Below are 21,131 nucleotides of genomic sequence, written 5' to 3' on the forward strand. Positions count from 1 at the left end.
AACATTTCTTTTTGGTATTCAAATAACCACAAAAGCAATGTAGCTATCATGGATATTACCACCTAAACCAACCAGAATGAAAAAAAAAGGTTATTTCTTACCTCATCCATTGTGAAAGACACGGATTTACGAGATAACATTTGGCAGTCCTGTGACCAAGTATAATAAAAATCTCTTTCCCTTGGGCACCCAAGAACCACACTATTTTGTAACACTTCCAGTTCTTAAACAGTCCTGAACCACATTGTGCAGGGCTGCATACCTTTCTGAAAAGGTTATGCATTTTCCTTGTTGTCAAAAACAAGGAATTTGTTTATCAAATGCACCAAAAAGTAAAAAAAGTTGGACATCAGACAGGAAAAAATTGGATGGAACTCTGTGAGAAACAAAAGCAAACTTAGTGTCTTCATTGTTGTTCTGCCTGCCTGGCTATGACTACCTACAGCAATACTGCATTATTGAAAATTTTCTTTTTCCTGCTAAAATGAAAATTGCTGTATTCATCCTTCTAGAACCAGGGCATGCTGTTAAGATGTACTCTTAATAATAGCAGCAATAAATTATGTAATAAACAACAAATAAATGTATTTTTACCTTTTTGCCATGTATCTTTCCCTGTTAGAGAAATGCACTGTACTTCATGTGAAAGAAGAGGCCAGGAAAGGACCATACTTGAAAATTCCTAACACAAAAGAAAGTATGTTAAGTTTCAAATCTCACATCATAAATACAGGTTTCCAGTATTCCAGTTTGGGTATAAAATATCCCAGAGTTTAAAAGGCTCTTGGAGCCTTGGGACAGATACCTGTCCAAAACATAAAATGGGAATACGTTGAGAGCTCTACTGGAATAGGAAAGGCAAAAGGCATTTTTCTGCCTCTCTTGGAGTCCCTCTTTTCCCATGTCAGTTCTGTACTGCGGTGGAGGTTGTGCCGGCTGGCAGCATCATTTCCGACGAGCCAGCTCGGGGTCTCAGGGACACGCTGGACCAGCCTAGGCGGGAGGGCTCGGCACTGGCATTCCCAGGGCATACAAGCATCCCTTCGGCCCTCCAGCAGGATTTTACCTTGTGCTTGCCAACAGCTGTATTCAATTTTTTTTTAAAATTTTTTTTTTAATGAGTCTTCATTCATTACAGGGCACTCGGGCACCCACTCATGCCTTTGCAGGGAGCAGAGCCGAGCGCCGCAGTGCCGCAGCCCGAGGCTCCCCGGGGGCGAGGGCGGCTGCAAGGCCTCTCTCCCGCTGCCCATCTCCCGCCGGCCTCTCCCTGCAGCACCGGCGTGGGCGGCAGGCTGCAGGCAGCGCAGGGGCCCCGGCCCGCCCCGGGCCCCGCCAGGCCGGACGGCGCAGCGCCGCGGCGAGCATGGCCCCGGCGCAGAGCGGGGCGGAGCGACCGCCTCGCCCCTCGCGTCAAGCGCGGCGGACATCTTTGTTCCGGGCAGAGCGAGCCCGCCCGCCGCGCGGCCTTCGCGCTCCCGCAGCGTGCGCCCGGCTCCAAAATGGCCTCCGAGCGGTCCTTCTGTGCTCCGGCGCGGAGCGGGAGGAAATAAGAGCGAGAGCGACCCCGGGCTGGGAGGGGCGGGGAAGAGACGTGGGGACAGCGCCGGGCGGAGGGGCCGAGCCGGAAGCCGCTGCGTGCTCGGAGAGGCGGGCGGGGAGCGTGTGAGGAGCTGGGCGGAGGCGGCGAGAGAGAAGGAGGAGGAGCAGGCGGAGGCGGCGGCGGGATCGGAGCCGCTAAGTCCGTCCGGCCGCGGGAGCGGGCGCGCGTAGGCGCCGTGTGCGGAAGGGCCGCGGCCCCTCGGCGGAATCGGCGTAGGGGGCGTTGGAGAATCGCCGCCGGGTTGGCTGGCGGGAGGCGCTCGGGGAGGAGGGGGCGGCCCGCTCAGTGCCGCCGCGGCTGAGGGAGGCAGGGCGGGAGGACGAGCAGCCAGCCGGAGCCCAGCGTCAGCAGCGGCAGCCGCACCGCCGCCGGCCAGCGCCATGGGTGAGTCTCCAGCCCGGGGCCGAGGCGCGGCGGGGGGGCCGTGACACCGCGAGCCTGCGGCCGTGGGGTCTCCGCGATGGGTGGGCTGCGAGGCGGCGCGGGGGGGGATACGGTGGGTACCGCCGAGGCTCCCGTGCCGAGGCTCCCATCCCGGCGGCCCCGCCGCGGGGCCCCCCGTCCCTCTGGCCGCCCCCCGCCTTCCTCCACCTCCTCAGATGCGGCTCCAGCCCCCCTCGCCGCCGCCTCTCCCCCCCACCCCCCCGCAGTCACTTCCTGCCTCGCCGAAATTGTATAATGCGTGCGCGGGGCTTGGGGAGCCGGGCGGCCAGAATGCCGGAGATATTTCTTCTCCCTCGCTTTTCTCCCCTTCCCCCTCCATCCCGGTCCCTCCTCCCCTTTTTCTCCTTTTGCGCCCAAATTTGGGAGGGAGGAATTTGCTGCTGCAGGAATTAAAGCAGCCTTTCAAATATGCGGGAGAGGAGCGGGTGGGACTGGAGCGGCGGGAGGAGGGGAAGGAAGGAAGGGGGCGCCCGAGCGCGGGTGGGAGCGTGTGTGGCAGCGGGAACCCGCCAGCCGCTGCCCGCCGCGCTCCCTGCCTTCTCCTGCCTTTTTTTTTCCCTCCCTTTTTTTTTTTTTTCTTTTAATTTTTTTTCTTCCTCTCCAGGGCATTTTTGGAGAGCTGTATCTTACTTGGGTTAGGCCCCTGGCAGCCCGAGGGGGCCTCGGCCGGTAGTATCTAAAAAAGAGAAAGTAGAAATTACAATTTACGAGCAGCTGCCCCGGGAGTCTGTATGAAACGCCTGTTTGAGCAGTTTCTGTTTGATCCGCTCGGTTAGCGAACCAGTCTTGAAGAATAAACTGGAGGGGTGCTTGGTGTTTCAGGAGGGTGGCTGGGAAAAGGGGCGATTATGCACAAAGATTTTTTTTTTTTAATGGGCGACTTAAGGAAAAGCAGCTAAACTTATTTTAGTGTGAAGTTGTTGTCTTCACGCTGAACCAGTTATGTGCAAATGTAATTCCAAGAGAGACAGCATTCAGGAATCTTCTGCGTGCAGTTTGTGTGCCGCCTCCTGCAGATGAAATATCGCTGAACAGAAGAGTGTCAGAACTAAATGCTTTTTCCTGGCCATTGGAATCTCCCTCTGACTGACAGTGGCTTCAGGTTATGTTCAGTGAAAGAAATGCTTCCGTACCCATGGTCTGTATTAATATCATGACCAAAAAAATGTCAGTTTATGTAAAAATATGCAGGTTTAGCTCTCATGGAAGTTAGATGGGCCACTGCTATATATCTGGGCTTAAAAGGTAGACTGTACCTTCTTATGGAAGTGGGGTTTGTTTTGTAGTAATAGCTTTTCAGTGCTAAATGATAATTTATGACTAGAACTTTCACTGAGACATCAAAATAATATTATTTCTTCTTTATAATTCTACATATATTTTAAAGTTTTTGCCTGCTGAAATGTTAGGAAATAAGGGAAGATGCAGTTTTGTGTAGTGTTTAACATCTTTCCCTTGAGATCTGCTTAGTTTCTGGGAATTCTAGCATGTTTGGCTCTTGATTTTTGAACATAAGAACAGTAATTCAGTCTGACTTTGGATGACTGCATTTTTTCTCTTAAGATGACTCATGAATAACAAAAACCAATAAACAGAATTTTTTTATCTTAGGGAGAGTGGCTTTCAAGAAGCCATTGCTTTAAAGGTCAATTACTACCTTGTCTGTGTTGAAACCTGAATTGGAATGCAAGAGCGTCACCCGTTCCGTGTTTGCTACTATGGAAGAAAGGGTTGTTACTTAAGTCATCTTGAAACTGAAGCAGATATGTAACGAGAACAGTGCATATCAGCCATGCACTGATAGTAACTCACAGCATTTCCTTCTGTTTACCCATAAGGACAAGTAACTGATCTCAGTTAAAACAGTGCTTCAGATATATACTCAGTGCATGTGTGTTTCTGTGTATCACAAAGTCAGTGAAGGAAAATTTGCCTCAGAGAAGGTGTAGGAGAGAGGTTTCTCTTCAGAACTGTAGTATGACACACATTCTTAGCTTCAGTTTATTGCCAGACTATTCACTTAACCTGTCTAGACCAGAGATGTGTATGTATGAGCGACTGTTCTGTTTTCTGTAACTTGGTGCTCCAGCTCCTGAAATGAGCTAGTTAATTGCAAATGTGTGCTCTGTAATTAGAATGGCATTTAGTCACCATTTAAGTAGTTTAGTTAAGGCTCGTTTGAATTAGTAATTCAAATTTGGGGTAGTGTTAAACTGTGGGCGGTCACAAACTATTCCCTAGGAGGGTTTGAATGTCTTGAGCTGATGTTGGTAGAATAGATGTCTTGCAGAGGTGGGGATGGTAGCACAAGTGAGGTGAAGGCATTTCTGAACTGCAAGGGCTAGGAACTCAGTTCACAGAAACCACAGATTTCCTGTTCACCTTGCCAGAGTGAGTTTCATGTATGTCAGGGATGAGGCAAATTTTTTTCCAGCCCTGATTTAATGGTTGCATATTGATGGCTCTGTAATATCATCAGGTAGCTCTTTTCTGTGCTGTGGGGATTTTTAATAGGAAATAATCAAGTCAGTATTCACTTACATAACTTCAGTTTAATGCAGCAGCCCTGTAAAACCAGATATTGGCTTCATTGCCTGGACGTGGCTGGGAAACTCCTGTATGCCATGACATCCTTACTTTACATTAAAAATGAAAAAATAGCCAGTAGGTTCATAAGCACTTCAGAAGCCAATATGTATCCACTTTCCTTTTGACAGAGTTTGATTTAGAGCAATGTAAAACACACGCCTGACTAAAACTTGTTCTGATGTACATCCTGGACTTCCTTCCCCCAAAAGCCATTTAATCTTCTGCTTTTTGTGCATCAGTGCTATTCCACACTTCAGATGTGTCTTACAGGAACCTGCTGGTCGCATAGGCTGCCGGGGCTGCTGCACAGAGTCACTGCCCGGCAGCCCTTCTTAAAGTCACTCATGGGGAGCAGAATAGTTCTGTATCTTATTTTCAAATGGCTTTTTGTGTGGCTCTTTTCATGCCACATTTCTGTCATTTAACACAGTTATGGTTCAGTATGCATTCAAAAATAATTTTGGAAGCAGTATTGCTGAACAATGTCATGCTGGGTGTTACATTCAGAAACACTTAGGTAACTAAATAGAACTGAATTATTTCTTGGTGGCACCGAAGATTCAGAATATTTTTTGGTCAGCATTGAAAATTATACCTCTAGATACAGATTTTCATAATTGCCTTTTTTTTGGTTTGGTTTTTTTTGCTTATTACTTACAACTATTAATAGTTGTGTGCTTATTTTTTAATCTGAATACCTAAGGTGTTGACTTAGAGCCAGGGGAAGGATTGATTAAACATTAGGTAGGTTTCTGCCTCCCATGACACATTGTAGCTCTAGGGGCATCAATGTTAAGATACAGCACATAGTTTTGACCTGATACTTTTAAAATAAAGCTTTTTGAATGGAAAGATTACATCATACTCACAAAAGACAAGAGACCTCAAGAAAAAATAAATTATTTTAGACTGCTCTTTTGTTTCACCAGAAAAAAGATCAAAGGATGACTGTGGTCTTCGAAGTGTGCTCTTAAAGCAGCGAATAGCCCATATGAGGCTTTTTTTTCAGTGCCATGGGGTAAAGTATGACAGGAGAATGACCAGAAAAATAGAAATACAAAGTAGGTATATGAAGCATGCTCTTTGACGTTGTTGGTGAGTGTTGAGCTATGAAGTAGTAGTTTATCAAATTCCAATCAAAATGGTCTTATTATATGTAGAAATCAGTCTATCATACAGTGGTGTTATTACAAAGAGACCTTTCAGAAAGGGAGCTAAAGTCCTTGATGGCAGAATTTCTGGAGTGATATTTGTCTGAGAAAGCATTGTAGGTCATTGGAGTTGATGCTGAGAAAAATGTAAGATGGCATGAAGGTTGATACTGCTGCCAGTGGTTGTCACTGTATTATGGTCATATAGATTTTTAGAAGAATAATACATTAAATATTACCTATTTTTATGTCTTGTATGTTTAAAAGACCGTTCAGGTAATGATTTATTCTGAAGTTTAAATAAAGTGAAACTTGACCTAGCGAGGAGGTCAAAATTGCCAAGAATGCTTAAGTTAACATTAACATGAAGCTTAAATCAAACCTTTTCCAATGTTGGCCAGTTGCAATGTTTTAATTTCACTTATGTATAAGTTTGTCACAGTATGCAGGTAGTTCTAGTGTGCCCAGCAGTGTCCTCTGCTTTCCTTTTTGTTCTTTCTAAAGAACATTATCATGCAATTTAATAGCTTACACTGATATAACTGAACTGCAGTTGAAAAATTCTGTCTGGATTGTGTATGTTTTCTACACAGAGTGTAGAAGAACTTCCAGCGATCATATAGTGATGTGATTAGATGAGCTTGCTGATGTAATGGAAAGATCTTATGGTAGAGTGGTTTTCAGCTGGGTATGTGAGCTAATCTCAGTCGTTCAATGTGCAGTTATCAGAACTGATAGGAGGGCAGCCTGAGCTCACCCCTGGTGGTGCAGTTGCTGGGTGAATCTGTTGGCCAGTGGCTTTAAACGAGGCAATTCTGCTGCTCTTCCCACCCTCCTGCCTCTTCAGCCCAATAGTGAAAAAGTTCACGGAGCTCAGCTCACAGGGTCTGCCTGTTTTTTCTTCCTCAAGTTTATTTTTCTCTTAATTGAGCTCGCTGAACCTTTCATGCAAAGTGATCACAGAAGTGTTGGCATGGAAGAAGAAATGCAAGTGGGCTAGAAAGAAGAGATGGAACTTTGGCTGACCATTTGGGCAGTAGACAGATACATGCAGCCTAAGTTTAGCGTGTGCTTTAGACTGGTGTAACGTGGCTCTGCTGCAGAGAGATGAGAGCTTCATTTTCTGTTCCCACCCAAACATTGGATCTTAACGTAGGCTGGCAGCTGCTGTGTTAGTGTGCCCAAGGCAGCAGAGATACGTGGTAGTTGATCTAGTTGTACAAGTTGTTTATTTCCACTCTGCCGGTGGTTGAGATAGGGAAGGAGGAAGACTGTATCCTGTTGGAGGAATTAGTGCTAGTGGTTGAGAATGTAGTACTCACCCCTTGGTGAGAGCTGGTGACTTATCTGAGGATAAACACAAGTGGGCAAAGTTTAATGGCTTTTGTTTCAGCTCCTGTCACTTACTTCTCGATCATTGAATGGGTGAGGTGACTGGCTTTTTATTACTGGCTGTTGAATCACTGCCTATGACATTTATGGTAATATTGCATTAGCATTAGGACTTTTCTAGAGTGATTTGCAAAACTGAAGCCCTGGTTAATGATGGCTGCAGAAATCTCACAGTGCACAGGGTCTCGTAGTCCTGACCAGATCTTGACTGTGATGGTATCTTGAGATAAGAAATGGAGTTCTCTGGAAGCTTTCTGACAGCAGAGGCTCTGAATGTGTGATGTTACCAATATGCACTGTAGTAAAATTCCAGATGCTAGCTTAAATGTAATTTAATGCTTTTACATTTGGGACACTGAAAATTGCCAAAGTAGAATGATGCCAAGAAACCCATCTTCTTGTTTCTACCCATCCCTCACTTCTGAAAACAAGCAGGTCCTAATTGTAGTTAGTAAAGGTATACTAACAAACCAAGAGGTTGAAGATTATCTTCATTTCTTCCTGGCAGGCTTTGCCAGATGGTGCAAAATCATGGTCTGAGTAATCCCTTGATGATGGGTAAAGGGAAGGCATCCTGTTGCCTTCTGTGTTCTTTATTTTTGTTGCACCAAGTTGTGGGAGAACTTGGGGGAGAATAGACTGCAAACTGCTGCAGTATGGTACTGAAGTTCACAGTCACCTCCTGCTGTTCAGCTGTGCCAAATATTGACCTTCAGTGCTCTTATTTGCTATTCTGTGGGCATCTGCACACCATTACGTTTTCAGAGCGGTGGAAAGAACCTGCAGTTTCTATGCGAGAGACTGAAGCAATGAGGAACAAGACTTTAAAGAGACTGGGGTCAAAACCTGTAGTATGTGTTGGTTCTACAGTTGAGGATTTTGAATAAAAGCAATCTCCTTTTCAATCAGTTAAAGGAAAAATGTGTGAATGTTACAAGTTCAAAACAATGCCAAAGACTAGACTGGAAAGGAGGAGAAGGTAGGGGTAATGAGCCCTCATCCTATAAAAATGTGGCAGGGAAAGCTGGGAATTTCAGCAGGGAGTTTTTCCTTACCAGCAGTTTCAAAATTAGCATGTTAATTTTCGAGCTGGGTGGTGGTGTTCCTTTTCACACGTTTAATAGGGACTCTGTAGAAGCTCTCTTGAGATCTGTTGTGTTCAGAATTCTTGAACAGTTGAAATTGTCAGCTGGTGAGTTCAAAATTGTATTAATACTCAGTACTTTATGCAGACCAAATTAAGTTATTTGAATGTCAGTGTGTTAGTAATGAAGGGACACTGACATCTTGTTAGTCCAAACACATAGCAAGAGTTGATTTGGAGAAGACTTTGAAAGTGATTAAGACACAGCTTCTGCAAAGAAGTGTTCAGTGGGTGGCCTCTAACCTGGTTGCTGAATGATTTTCACTTGCTCTGGCTTTGTGTCTCTGGCAGCCTTGTGGTCTGCCTGCAGCACATCCAGTGTCCCCCCAGTAAATGGAACTCTTTTTTGGTGTGTCCAATTCTTTGACACTGTGGGCAGCAACAATGATCCTGTTGCTTTGAATTGTGTTTCAGGTTGTGAATCTTGGCCACTGAGTACTCTGGTGTGGCAGCCAGGTGTGGAGAGGATTTAACTTGCACTCTAAAATTTGGCAGGGCTAATCAGACAGGATAGCTGCTCAGCTGGTGTACATGTTGGACCATGTAATGCGTGCTCTTCACAGCCAGCTTCCTCACTAATGCCAAAAACAAAAGGACTTGGGAAGTTGAGAAACCAACAGCTTTGGTGCTGTTAATCACTGGGATGGTTTGCAATCCAGCTGTGGCTTCACTCCTCACAGTCTTTAGTTTTGTCATCCAAAGCGGTTGGACTGCTGTGATTTTGTTGCTCTCAGATGGGTTGCCTTCCTCTTTGAAAAACATGTGCAGTAAACAGCAAGTTAAAAATTAAATCTTTGACATAGAATAAATGAAATAAAACGTCAGGGTTTCTAAGTGCCAAACTGTTCTAGAGATGAATGGTAGTTATACCAATTCTGTGTTGTAATAGTCTTAATATTAAACCTGGATGATAAATTTTACTGCTGATATAGATGATTCTTTGTATCAGTTGCCATTGCAGCCCACAGGGAAACAATCTTAACTTTTGCTTACTATCTTCCTTACACAGTAATTATAATGGGAGCTATCTTTCTGTGGTATCTCTCTAGCTTAAAAATAATTAAAAACAATGCAGCCAGCCAGATGTGTTTCATAACATCTAAATTTAACACATGGAGATGTTTTTAATAGTTGATTTGGCATAATTCTTTGAAATAACACCTGTGTCTTTTTTTAATCATCTTGGTCTCATTAGAATTCTTTATATTCTAAATAGAGAACTCAGGGTGAAAACAGTTAAAACGTAAAATTCTCTAAGTATTAGTAATGTAGTAATATCCCTAGGGACCTCTCTGACGGTTTGATGAACCTTGTAGTAGAAATACTGAAACAGAAAAACATGATTTCAGCATATTATGAGAATTCAATTTATAATTAAAAAGCTGAAGTTCTGTATTTTGGTGTCATTAAAATACACTCTCATAGGGTAAAAATGGGTGCTGTGGAAAAATACCTACCCTGCTTCAAGTGATAAGAAATACTGTAACTTAACTTTAAACTACTGCTATGCTTCTTTTCATAAAAAACATTTTTTAAATTATTCATTGGTGACACCTTGGTAATTGAGATTGTTTCAGTATATATTTTAATTTTGTCCAAAGAAATAGTTTGAGACTGAAGAGTAGGTATTTTCAGAAGTATTTGTGTTTCACTGTTCTGTGGTGCTAGTTTGCTACTTCACAAAAATACAGTAATCTCTAAAAGAAAAGTGATAGGGATGTTTATCTTGAGATTTCAGCTCAAAATGTCTGTCTTGGTGAAACCTCCAGGAGTTTTAAAAGCTTATCTGTGGCAGAGGGTGAGGAGTTCAGCATAAAAACTAGTATAGGAAAATATTAATATACAGAATAACAGATGACTTCCATATTGGAATGAGTTGCATCCACCGTACAGAAATGTATGGTAAAAACCCTTCGCCCTAATTACTACTCAAACGAGAATTGTCCATGTTAACAGAAGAATCAGGATGAAATAATGTAATTTCTCTCTTTAAGGGGAACATACTTCATTTAGACTACGTTGAATGTACTTGAGTATTTTTGCATGAATGATTCACCTCTCATTAGCATTTCTGCACCTACGTGTTCAAGAAATTTTACTAGATCTGATAGTAGCCCTTTGAGCTAGAACTGTAATAATGCTGTTTCTTGTCCTGCCATCCTTACAGCTGCTTGATGAGGAGGGAGAATGGGATGTGCTGCTGGGGAGTTCACTTCTGTGGGGATTTAAGGGCAGATTTAAGGGATGGAATAGAAGGAAGTGCAAAGTGCACACCTGCAAATGCCTTTTTCAGAGTCCCTTGGCTGAAATACTGCCAGTTGTATTGCAGCAATCTACTCTTCCTGAGAAATTAATTTCTGTGCTTGGGCATAAATGCTTCTGTTCTTGAGCCCATGCTGTTGCTGCAGCTTCACACAGAGATTTGGGGTGGGAGTCAGTTGATTTGGATTTGTTCTTGGGTTGGTTTTTTTTTTTTGTTTTTTCCCCCATTTTCATTTCTTGATCGCCACATGCTGAATCTTTGAGTTAACTGATCAATCTGTATGTAAATTTTGAAGCAAAATGCAATGCTAAAGTGAACCTGAAGGAGCTGAAAAATGCTCGACAGTGCCAAGTTAAAAGGATATGGCAAAGGAACTAAATGGCACATTGCATTGCAGCATGACATGTTAGTCTGTGTCTTAATACTTACTGTGCTTTGTTGCTTTTTCCTACTGTGTTTCCAGTGCTAAGTGAGGCTTGAAATGGTCTCCATGTAGAGGCAGTAACCTCCTTGAGGGTGAATTTCCATTTCCTTAAAAATGGCTCTTTTCAAAGCCATAGTTTAGTTGATGTCATGGGGGATGAAAACAGTCTGAGATAAAACTGTCTGAAATATGCCACCATTTTGGTGTTGGTTGGAGGGTTTTTTGCTTTGGTTTGGGTTTTCTTTGTTTGGGTTTAAAAAAAAATATTTTAAAATCTTTCCTTTACATACCTTTTGGGAAATATCTGCAAACTAAATAGGCAAGAGACATGTTAAATATGAAGTGTAATACAGATACTTTGCTTTCATTCTTGGGGGTTGTTTGTTTGGTTTTGTTGGGTTTTGTTTGGTTGTTTATTTGTTTGTGTTTGGGTTGTTTTTCTGTAGAGGCTTGTTATCTGGGAATCTTCAATAGCTTTTTTTTTAAATATTTTTTTTTCTTTTGTATCTTTCATCTTCAACCCTTGGTTCAGTGTTTGCATTGGAATAAACATTCAAGGATAGCAAAACTGAGGAGGAGTAGTTAGGGAGGTTAACAGTGGTGGTTGACGCACCAAGTGATGTGTGGCTGATGAATGATCTGATGCTGTTCCTGACACTGGGTCCCCAGCTGCCATTTCATTTCGACCCCTGCTTTATAGAGTGGAAGATAATCGGTCACTTCACTGTCAAATGTGATTTTGAGTTGATTGTTTCAGTTGGATGTGAGTTGCTGTGTGATGGTGGCTTGCGTGCTGCTCTCTGCAGGCAGACCAAGGGTTTTTTAAAATCCAGAATAAAGGGGAAAATGCATAAAAACTCAAGAAGCTTTAAAATTGCATTCTTGTACTGTTTTAAAATGCAAAAAAAATTTCCTTTATGTCCAAGCAATTAATTGCCTAACTAATTCTAGTGGAGGTTGAACCATTACAAAAAAATAGTCAACATGTGGCTGGCCTGAATATTTTGTAGCATCATGGGTAGAGCTTTTAATATTGTATGTTTTAGTTACACAGGCCTGCTTTTATTTTTTCACAACCTTCTCCCGTCTCGGCTCCTTGAGTCCCGCCATTTACCTGCAATTAGTTTTATTTTTTGAAATACTTAACTGGCTTAATTTTCTTGTAGTTGTCTGCTTTCTTGCACTTTGGCTGCTCTTAGAAGTGCAACACTGGCTGTGTTGGCTATAGTTGCTGCGAACATTTATTGTACAGTGGCTCTAAAGTCTCTCAAATTTCTTTTTAGTAGACAACTTAAGTTTAGTAGTGTGCCTGCTACATCCTGTTTGTTTTTCTTCAGAGTTTTCTGCTTTCCTCCTGGACATGCTGCCTGTAGCTCAACAGACAGATTATGCTGTCTGCTCTTTGTGGTCTTTACAGCACAGAATCCTTCCTGCAGAGTCCTTTTGCTCTTACACATCACACGTGTTTCAGCACTATTTTTAATAAACTGGGTGATAGTGTCTGGTATGGGAAAAAGAGAGAAGCCTAAAGCTCATTCTTCACCTATACTCACTCACTATGCCTATTGAAATTTTGAGGATCAGTTGAATTAGTGCATTCAGTGGATCAGTGCTTCAAATTATTAATTACTGACGTATTCAGCTTGCTGCTAGAGTCTGAAAGAGATCCTCATCTTTTAATTGTGGTTATGCAGTGAAAGGACTTCCTTTTTCTTCAATTGTTTATGAAAATACTTTTATTTTTTCTAATGAAGGCCATATCTTCAGTTCACACTTGGAAATCAAGTTTGTCTTGCAAAGGCTGCAGCTGATGCCTGTTTGAGGGAGTAGAAGTGCTCATTTCCTTTCTGTCAGAAGTGCTAGACTTCTACCATGCAGATTATAGCACATGTTACTGACCCAGCAGATATTTTTCCTTTACTTTGAATAGTGAAAGGACAAACTTGCTCATAGATGTTCAGCTTAACTCTGCAAACAGATCTGATGAGTTTCCCTTTTATATTATTATTTCCATAGTTTTAAAATTCAGGATTGTTTGTTCTTTTGTTGTTTGGGTTTTTTTCTGGGTTTTTTTTTAATATGAATTGTGTTTATATTAAGGATTTTTGCAGAGAAAAGAAGTCAAAGCTAAGGTACTATATATTATCTTAACAAGTGCTCATGGCTTATAGAAGCATTATTACACTAAATACTACTACCTGAAGCCTCTATTTTAAGAATACAGTAACAAAAACTGTAAGTTGCAAGGCGTGCAATTGCTCTGTCTCTGGGATGTGTGAGGACAAGATGGGGAGATATCTTATTTGTTTTATGTATTGCCTCCATATTGACAAATGGAAAAAAAGCAGTTTGATAAATTGTAGAAAATTTAAAGAGGTTTTGAAGATGTTGGTAAGGCCTTCTTGCAAGTATTGGAGGCTTCTCCCTATTGATGTGGAGACTTCAAACAACTAGCAGTGTTAGAAAGAAGAAAATAAAAAGTTACCATGTCAGGGATTTTGGAGGAAATAGAAGTGTTTAATAGACCAGTCTTTCTGCATAGAACTGGAAACTATCAAACTGGTCACACTGATGGCATGGTGATAGGACACTGCATAGAATACTGTGGCTAAAGAGTTTGCAGAAATTTAACTAAAAGTTATAAAAAGATTATTTTAATTATTGAAATCATTGTTAGAGCAGGTGCTAATTCTTGTATTTTAGCAGCACTGACATATTTTCAAAGCAAATTGTGTATAAAGAAAACTTGCCCTACATCTAGATACCTTACCAAAATAAAGTGACTCCATAGGAAATAGAAATTGTAGAAAAAAATACTGTGTTCAGAAGGTGCTCCTGCTTCCAGCTGTGTGAAATAAGCTAAAAATTATCACCTTTTCTTTTCATTGTTGATGACAACAAAAGTTGCTATCATATACCAAATGCAGAGGGTATCTCCCCTTTCTAAGATCACCTTAAGCTGTGGTCAGACTTCAACAATTTTTGGGGTTTTTATGATGCTTCTGGGTACTTCTAAAAACAATATTTCCTGGGAGGTCTTTAGAGGAAAAAAGAAGTATTTCTTTCTCTCAGAATAAGTTTGATTGAGAAGTGATAAAGCCAGCTTTGATTGGAAAGGACAGTGACTCCCCAATGTCACACTGCTTTTCTGTTTGGACTTCTCTTTTCTCTCCAGCTGTCTTCATTAATATTTGCTGCTAGTTTGGCTATGTCATAAGTCCTTGAAGAGTTTTCATAACATTGTGTTACAGGCTGCTGGTTGCTACCAATGCACAGCAGCTGCACTTACCCATGTCAAATGTGAGCTGAACTCTCAGATTGCACATCCTAGAAGTAAAAAATGGCTTTAGTTCACCTTGGACTTCCATCTCCTCTTGGTCAGAGGGATAAAGTATGCTCTTTTGTCAGGCACTGAACCTTAAGCCAGGGACTGTCATCTTTTGGCCCAGATGGTAATACCTGAAGAATGACTTTAAATTTATCATTCCTGGACACAGTCTCCCCCGAATAAAGGAGAAATGTAAATTACAGTGTCTGGGCAATAACAAAGATGGTGGATATGCTGGAAAAAAAAAAGAGGACTTTTTTTTTTAAAACAGTGTTCTCCCTTAGAACTGCTTGGGAAGCCACTGATGTTGCCTTGTTTCTCTTTTCACTCATTTGCATAGTTAGAGCAGTTTGCTGCTGGCTATTAATTCATTGATTCAGATGATGGGTCCAAAAACACCAGCTCTGCAGCTGGTTTATGTGGGCTGTGACATTTTGCTTGAGGGAGACATACATTAAAACAACAAGTACACAGAGTGGATGCATTGAAAGTCAGTTAAGGCCAAATTCATAATTGTATGGCTTGCCTTCATTTGTGCTAAGTTAGATTGGTGATGGCTGACAACTACAAGAACATACAAATATTAGACTTGATATAAAATGATAGCTGGAATGCAGCATGGGTGAATGTAAAGTGATACACATGGACTGGTGTGCTATGCGTTCAGTGATAAGCTGTGAACATTTTTCTAAAGCTCAGTAGTGAGGTCTTGTGTACAGTTCACAGTGTCATCAGCTCAGTACTCAGAAGGAGTCACATAAGTTACATGTTGGGAATTGGTAAGAAAGGATCAGAGAGTAAGAGAGAGCGCATGATCAGACATTGGATCTGTGAGTGTTTTGCCTGTTGGATACTGTGTGCAGCTCTTGCCCTGGCCTTTCCAGAAGAGTACAGAGCTAGAGGAGTTACATAAGAGCAGCAGGAGCAATCAGAGACATGAAATGGCTTCTTTTGAATGCAGTATGCTAGATGAGTAGGGCTGTTTTACAGTGAAGATACTACTGTGCAGCAGTTAAGCTAACAGGAGGTAATTTTGAAATGATAAAGTCCTCCATTTTACAATGTACAGAGGGAGTCCTTGCTACAGGGATTTTGTGAATGCTGGTTTTGTGATAGTAAGAAGAATGTGCGTGGAAGAGAAATTGGTCAAATGTTACTGAAGAAATACCCTGTCTTAAATGCTTGTGAGGTAGATCTTTGGTGACTGTGGTAGTGTTTAGAGAAACACTGCTCTGTTTGTTCTCCTGTATGTGCTGCCTTAGATGTATGTTTCTGGCCACTGTTGAAGGCAGGAACTTTGGTGTGACCAATGTGGCTGTTCTTGCTGGATGACACGTTTTGAAATAGGATTGCTTTTGTCCCGGGAACCAGGCCCTTCTGTGCACTTGAAGAACTGCTTGAAAATGTTACCTTGTTTCACAGTTGAAAGTAGTGATGTGCAACATGATACCGACAGTAATACAGTACTTGAGGTGGTTGGTACTAAAATCTTTGGGTACTGGGACTGCTGCAGGATCTACAGTATTAGTTGTATTCCAGCCTGTACAGCTTGCTCCAGTTCTGCTACATATGCATCTATCTTCCTCCCAAAGCAAAGGGAGCTTCCTCCCAGAGCATCTTGTGCCACCTTTCTGCAGGGCACAGAGACGGGCAGGAATTGATCAGCTGTGCTTTGCCTTTTTTTGTCCCCTCAGAAGAGTACAGCAGCAGTGTGCCCAATGTGCTGAGCTGTTACGGCTCTGGGTGCTGATCGAACATGAAGGGGCCTGTAAAAACAGAAGGCTTATATTGCATTAGGTGGAAAAGCAGAAGGGGACTTCAGTGCCACTTTGAACTGCAGTCTCCATCACAGTATAAATTTTCTAAAAATGGGTTCAGACTCTGGGACTATGGGTTTGAGTAAAAAGTTAGATATTAAGGTGCAGAAGCAACTGCAGGCCTAAAATTTGTTATTAATGGGTTTTTTCACTTTAATTTGGTATCAATGTCTTGAAATACTCAAGTGTAGGAGGATGTTTAGTGACAAACAGAAACTTAAAGGATCTTTGTGATACAGCTTTGTTGTTAAGCTATTGTAAGTGGCATGTTGGAGAATTATTGCAGACTTCTTGTCATGCACAGAGTTAGCTGTTGTTGAACAGACACTTAACTTGTGCTCCCTACTTTATTCTTTATTTTCTGGCTGTTGAACCCGTGACAGTTGTGCCCAAGGTTGCAGCAGTGCTCTAATGCTCAGTGTTGCAAATGAAGTGAATTGATACTGTTCACTGAATGTGTGAAGTGACTTGGAAATACACAGTCCTGGGAGACATTTGGTGTGAGGATGGCTTTGATCTTTGTATTTTTCCACACAAATAAAAATACTGTGCAGTAGTGTGGTGAAATGAGATTATGTATTCTGGTGAACACCTCTGAAGAAGAAATACCCTTGAACCCATTACAGGGTCAGGTAGCATATGGCAAACAAAAAACATGTTGAATAAGTGAAGTAAAAAGAGCTATTGTATAAGTACCTGTATTGATCATTAAATGGCTGGAGGTCATGTAGTATATTACCATGAAATTAAGCTATTATATGTATAATCCAAACTAAATTAAGGTTACAAACAAAATAATTTCAGGAGGCCTACAAGAAAGCTGTTCTAACAGCTTTAAAAGGAGTTTTAACAAGGGCATGAAGTGAGAGGACAAGGGGGAATGACCTTAAACTGACAGAGGGTAGGTCCAGATTAGATATTAGGAAGAAATTCTTTATTGTGGGGGTGGTGAGGCATTGGAACAGGTTGTCCAGAGAAATTGTGGATGCCCCACTCCTGAAAGGGTTCAAGGCCAGGCTGGATGAGGCTCTGGGCAACCTGGTCTAGCAGAAGGCGTCCATGCCCATGACAGGGGGTTTAGAAGCAGATGAGCCTCAAGATCCCTTCCAAACCATTCTGTGATTTTGCTTAAAATGCTGTGTACTGAGCATACTAGATGGAAAATACTGTGGGTTACTTTGATCAAATGTAAGTAACTTTTCTTTTCCTTCTCACACCTACCCCTCTTTCTCTCTCTGGATTGTGGCTGCACCTGTGTGGACTCGTTGCTGCAATGGTTCAAATTCATCATTTTACTGGACTACTTCTGGATGTATTCTACTGCTATCTTCAATCCTGGAAATGATGGAAACGTGTTGTTTACAAAGTAGCTGTAAGTATTACTTTGATGCAGATCTTTTACAGCTAATGTTGGAATAGAAGCAACATTAGGTTTTTAAAATTGAGCCAAGGTAGCAGCTGGTTGAAAATCAAGAAGGAATAAAAGTTAAAGGGAAGGCATTATAAGTATTAGAAACGTGAGATCTCACTTGGCACCATGTTCAAGACAGTGGAAGTCAATTCTTTTACAAAAAAAGTACTAAGTTCTTTTAAAAGCTGTTGCAGGAATTAAACTCAATTCCTAATTTGTTTTGGTCTCTTTAGAAGTAGCAAGTTACGAACAAATGCAACCATTTAAAAACCAGTATGTTGAAATCTTCAGTTTTTATTGGTATACCAGAAATCTGAATCTGGCATCCAACTGCAGTTTTTTAAAAGGCTCTTTCCTATAGACAGCAAATGTTCTCATTAAACACAGCATTAACATCCAGTGTAATGTTTCATATATTCCTCTTTCTGGTTAGTAACAGATTTCATTCTCTAAAATTGTGGGTGTAATTACTGTAGACCCACTTAATAGAGCAAACAACCCAAAAATTGCCACCTTTTCTTTTTTAGCATTTCATACTCAGCGATCTAAAAGTTCTCAGGAGTAGAACTGTCCTAAATGTGGAGCTATATATAAAGAGGAAGGGAAGAGAAAAGCTTTAGTTCAAAACAAGAATTACATGGAAACCCATTCTTTTAAGCAAAAGAAGAATTAGCTAATGAGGGGATGAACTGTTTCTGGTAAACATGACACACATTAAAAGGTATGTAGATACTAAAAAGTGCAGGTGGTTGACAAGTAGAGAATTATTAGGAGTGTCTGACTGATTAGATATTTCACATCTGGTAGGATGAATAGCAGTTCCATATCCTTAATGGTTATTAAGGACCTGTACTGTTAAGGAGCTCTTGAATTAATCTTAAAAAGCACTGTCCTGCATGTCATATTGTATCTCTGAAGCATTGGCTCCTGCTCAGTGTTTTAGATTGTGAGAAATTCCATTCCTCACATGTAGTAATAGTATGGAAAATTAAAACAAATATTTAGATTTTAAATTCCTGGCTGATTTTTAAAATATTTCAAAACCTTTCAGGTGAGATTGTAGCTGTACCAAAGGCTGTATAGAAAGAAAAAGCTGCTTTAAAAAAGTTTCTTGATAACACAACGCAAAGATTCCTTCATTTAGAGGAGCAATAACATTTGTTGCATTGTGTGTATTTAAACTTGAACATCTAACTTCAAAGATCTAGTCTTTGTAGTGATGTTGCTTTGCTTGAGATTAATAGTTTGTTTACCAAATGGAGAAATCAGTTGTGTGATGGGGAGAGTCCATTCATTGACTAGTGCTGTGGGATTGCCAAGAGGCCTTAGTTCTTCTTGCATTCAATACTTTAAAGGTGATAGTGGTTTTATATCCTTGTTTTAATTAAAATAAAAATATTTTAAAAATTCTATGAGTTATTACTGCATTAAGTTTATTCTTTCAGTTTTAGAAAGAAAAAAAATTCAAAATAAGCATGAGTCAACCACATACCAAACTTAAATTAACCATACCGTATCCCATACAGAGAGTTCTGAGGCAATAGTGCCTGTAGTAGAAAATTTTTTTGCAAATTATTTTGTAGAATTCCTCTGTGCTCATAAAGATAATCATAGGGAGTGGAATTTAAACTTGCAGACAGCACTTCAGCAGTGTGGATATAAAAAGCTCCCTGAAACTCTGAAACTGAGGCAGTACCATAATCCCATGACATCCTCTCGACTTTGCATGGATATAGAGCCTAAAGGTGCAAGTCATTGCTCCATGACAAGCAGTGCCTTGTGTTGCTTTAAGTAGACAGTTTTCTCAAGAAAGTATTTTCAGATTCTTTGTAAAATAACTAAACTGTCCAGTCTCATAAGACAATCCTCAGACCTGCTGTGTTAATGAACAGTTGTGGGATTGTGCTGGAAGAGTGGTGTAAAAGTAGCGCAATTGATCTTTGAAAGATTGCTGGGTCTAGTACAGTGAGGAGGAGGCACTTTAAGCACCTCCAGCATTTTGATTAATGTGGTGAGAAGAAGTAATGGCCAACATCTAGAATTCTCCTCTTGTTTCACAGTAGGCACTATTTTGGGTAAGTTTTTCAGAGTACAAGGCAACTGAAGTTTTGCCTTTGTGGGGAGTTTGTTGCAAGGCTCGCTGCATTAGTGTATGTCTGGATTTAACATGAAGACCTCCAGTTGTGTGACACAGAAGCAGAGGGTGTGAAATTAGTTCCCTTCATGTTGGGGCAGTACCACCATGACTTGGAAGTGTAGGAATGGTGCATTCATACTGTTGGCCTGTGTTTCCAATAGGCATTGGTACCAAGTTGATTATGTTTTAATTTGTTTGCATGTGCACGCTCTTGTGCTTATACAGCCATAATGTGGCAATTGTATTTGCTCAAGATACTGTTAATATGGCTGAGTTTCTGTGCCACTTTTGGCTATCCAGTCAAAAAAATTTATTGCTGCAGTTCATTGCGCTGTCTTGAATGTAGACAGCTTGGGTTGTTGAGAGGTTGGGTTGATAGCACTTTTCTACAAATGAGAAAATGAAGTGAACATTTCAATAACTAAAAATACAAGCCAACTAAGAAATTACATGCTTTCCTTTTAACTTTTTTTCCATAAATATCTCTTGCTTTAGCAACAGAAGAACCTTGAAGGATATGTGGGGTTTGCAAATCTTCCAAATCAAGTTTACCGAAAGTCTGTGAAGAGAGGATTTGAATTCACTCTCATGGTAGTAGGTAAGTTTCTTTCTTTCTTTTGAGTCTTGATTGTTGGAAGTATATTGACATAGTTCTTAAAATCCATTATGATGACGTAAGTATGTTTTGCGTGATCTCATGAGAAAACATGGCTCTTCCCCTGCTAGACTAGATAAATCTGGGTTGGTTAAAAAGAACATGTTGGCTGGTATACAAGTTGAGGAGAAGAATAAATGATGAGAACTGTATAGTTCCTTATCTTAGGAAAACAGTTTAGAGTGGATCTGGTCTAAAAGACTACTTGCAAGTACAACAAAAGTAATTTGAACTTGATTTTCATTTGAATTTAAAAAATGAACTGTTTTTATGGTTGAGTGCAACACGACAAACCTTGTACATAACCAGGCAGTGGGATCCTGTATGTCCTGCACTTCTGTGGCCACAAAACTGTGCTACAAAATCAAAGCTTTAATTTAAACAAACCTTTCTCGTTTGTACGGTTGCAAAGAAAACCAAATGTAAACAGTTTGTTCCCTATGGACTACAGAAAATGGGAAATTATAGTTAGTATGAATGAATAATACCATTCAGAACAGTTCATTTAGGTTTCACTGATGACCCAAATGTGTCATCTGTCCTGGCAGGAAGTCTCATTTCTTTTTTTTTCTTGCTCTTTTGAGTACTTTTATGATAATGGACTGTTAGTAAAGTTGGGAACATTTGTGTGTAACTGATGCTACTGGATATATAACCCTGTTTTGACATGCTAATCAGCAAAATAATAATAATAGCTTGAAAATTGTTTTATAATAGCCATCTGTCACTTTGTTATCTAGCTTTATCTTTCTAATTTGGCTAGCTTGATAGTG

General features: G+C 41.0%; 2 protein-coding genes across 2 annotated transcripts in view; one reads left to right on the forward strand and one right to left on the reverse strand.

The window, feature by feature from the left end:
* Window positions 1-150: 150 nt before the first annotated feature.
* LOC146441310 (uncharacterized) lies at window positions 151-20,303 on the reverse strand. Its single transcript, XM_085051409.1, has 2 exons — window positions 20,203-20,303; window positions 151-1,993 (listed from the first exon to the last, which is right to left on the reverse strand). The coding sequence occupies exon 2, from the start codon at window positions 1,983-1,985 to the stop codon at window positions 1,101-1,103; it is 885 nt and encodes a 294-aa protein (XP_084907535.1). The 5' UTR covers window positions 1,986-1,993; window positions 20,203-20,303; the 3' UTR covers window positions 151-1,100.
* The window catches only part of SEPTIN7 (septin 7), a 60,087-nt gene continuing 59,160 nt past the window's right edge, over window positions 20,205-21,131 (forward strand). Inside the window, exon 1 of the mRNA XM_085051407.1 lies at window positions 20,205-20,301. Coding sequence (XP_084907533.1) covers window positions 20,292-20,301 — 10 coding nt within the window. The 5' untranslated portion in view covers window positions 20,205-20,291. The remainder of the gene's footprint in view (window positions 20,302-21,131) is intronic.

Source organism: Lichenostomus cassidix, chromosome 2 (genome assembly GCF_008360975.1).
Source record: "Lichenostomus cassidix isolate B80296 chromosome 2, HeHo_3.0, whole genome shotgun sequence".
NCBI classification, from domain to species: domain Eukaryota; kingdom Metazoa; phylum Chordata; class Aves; order Passeriformes; family Meliphagidae; genus Lichenostomus; species Lichenostomus cassidix.

What these genes read in the sequence shown, in the direction of transcription:
- LOC146441310 (XM_085051409.1), bottom strand. Translation starts at nt 1,985, where the DNA reads ATGGCGCTGGCCGGCGGCGGTGCGGCTGCCGCTGCTGACGCTGGGCTC.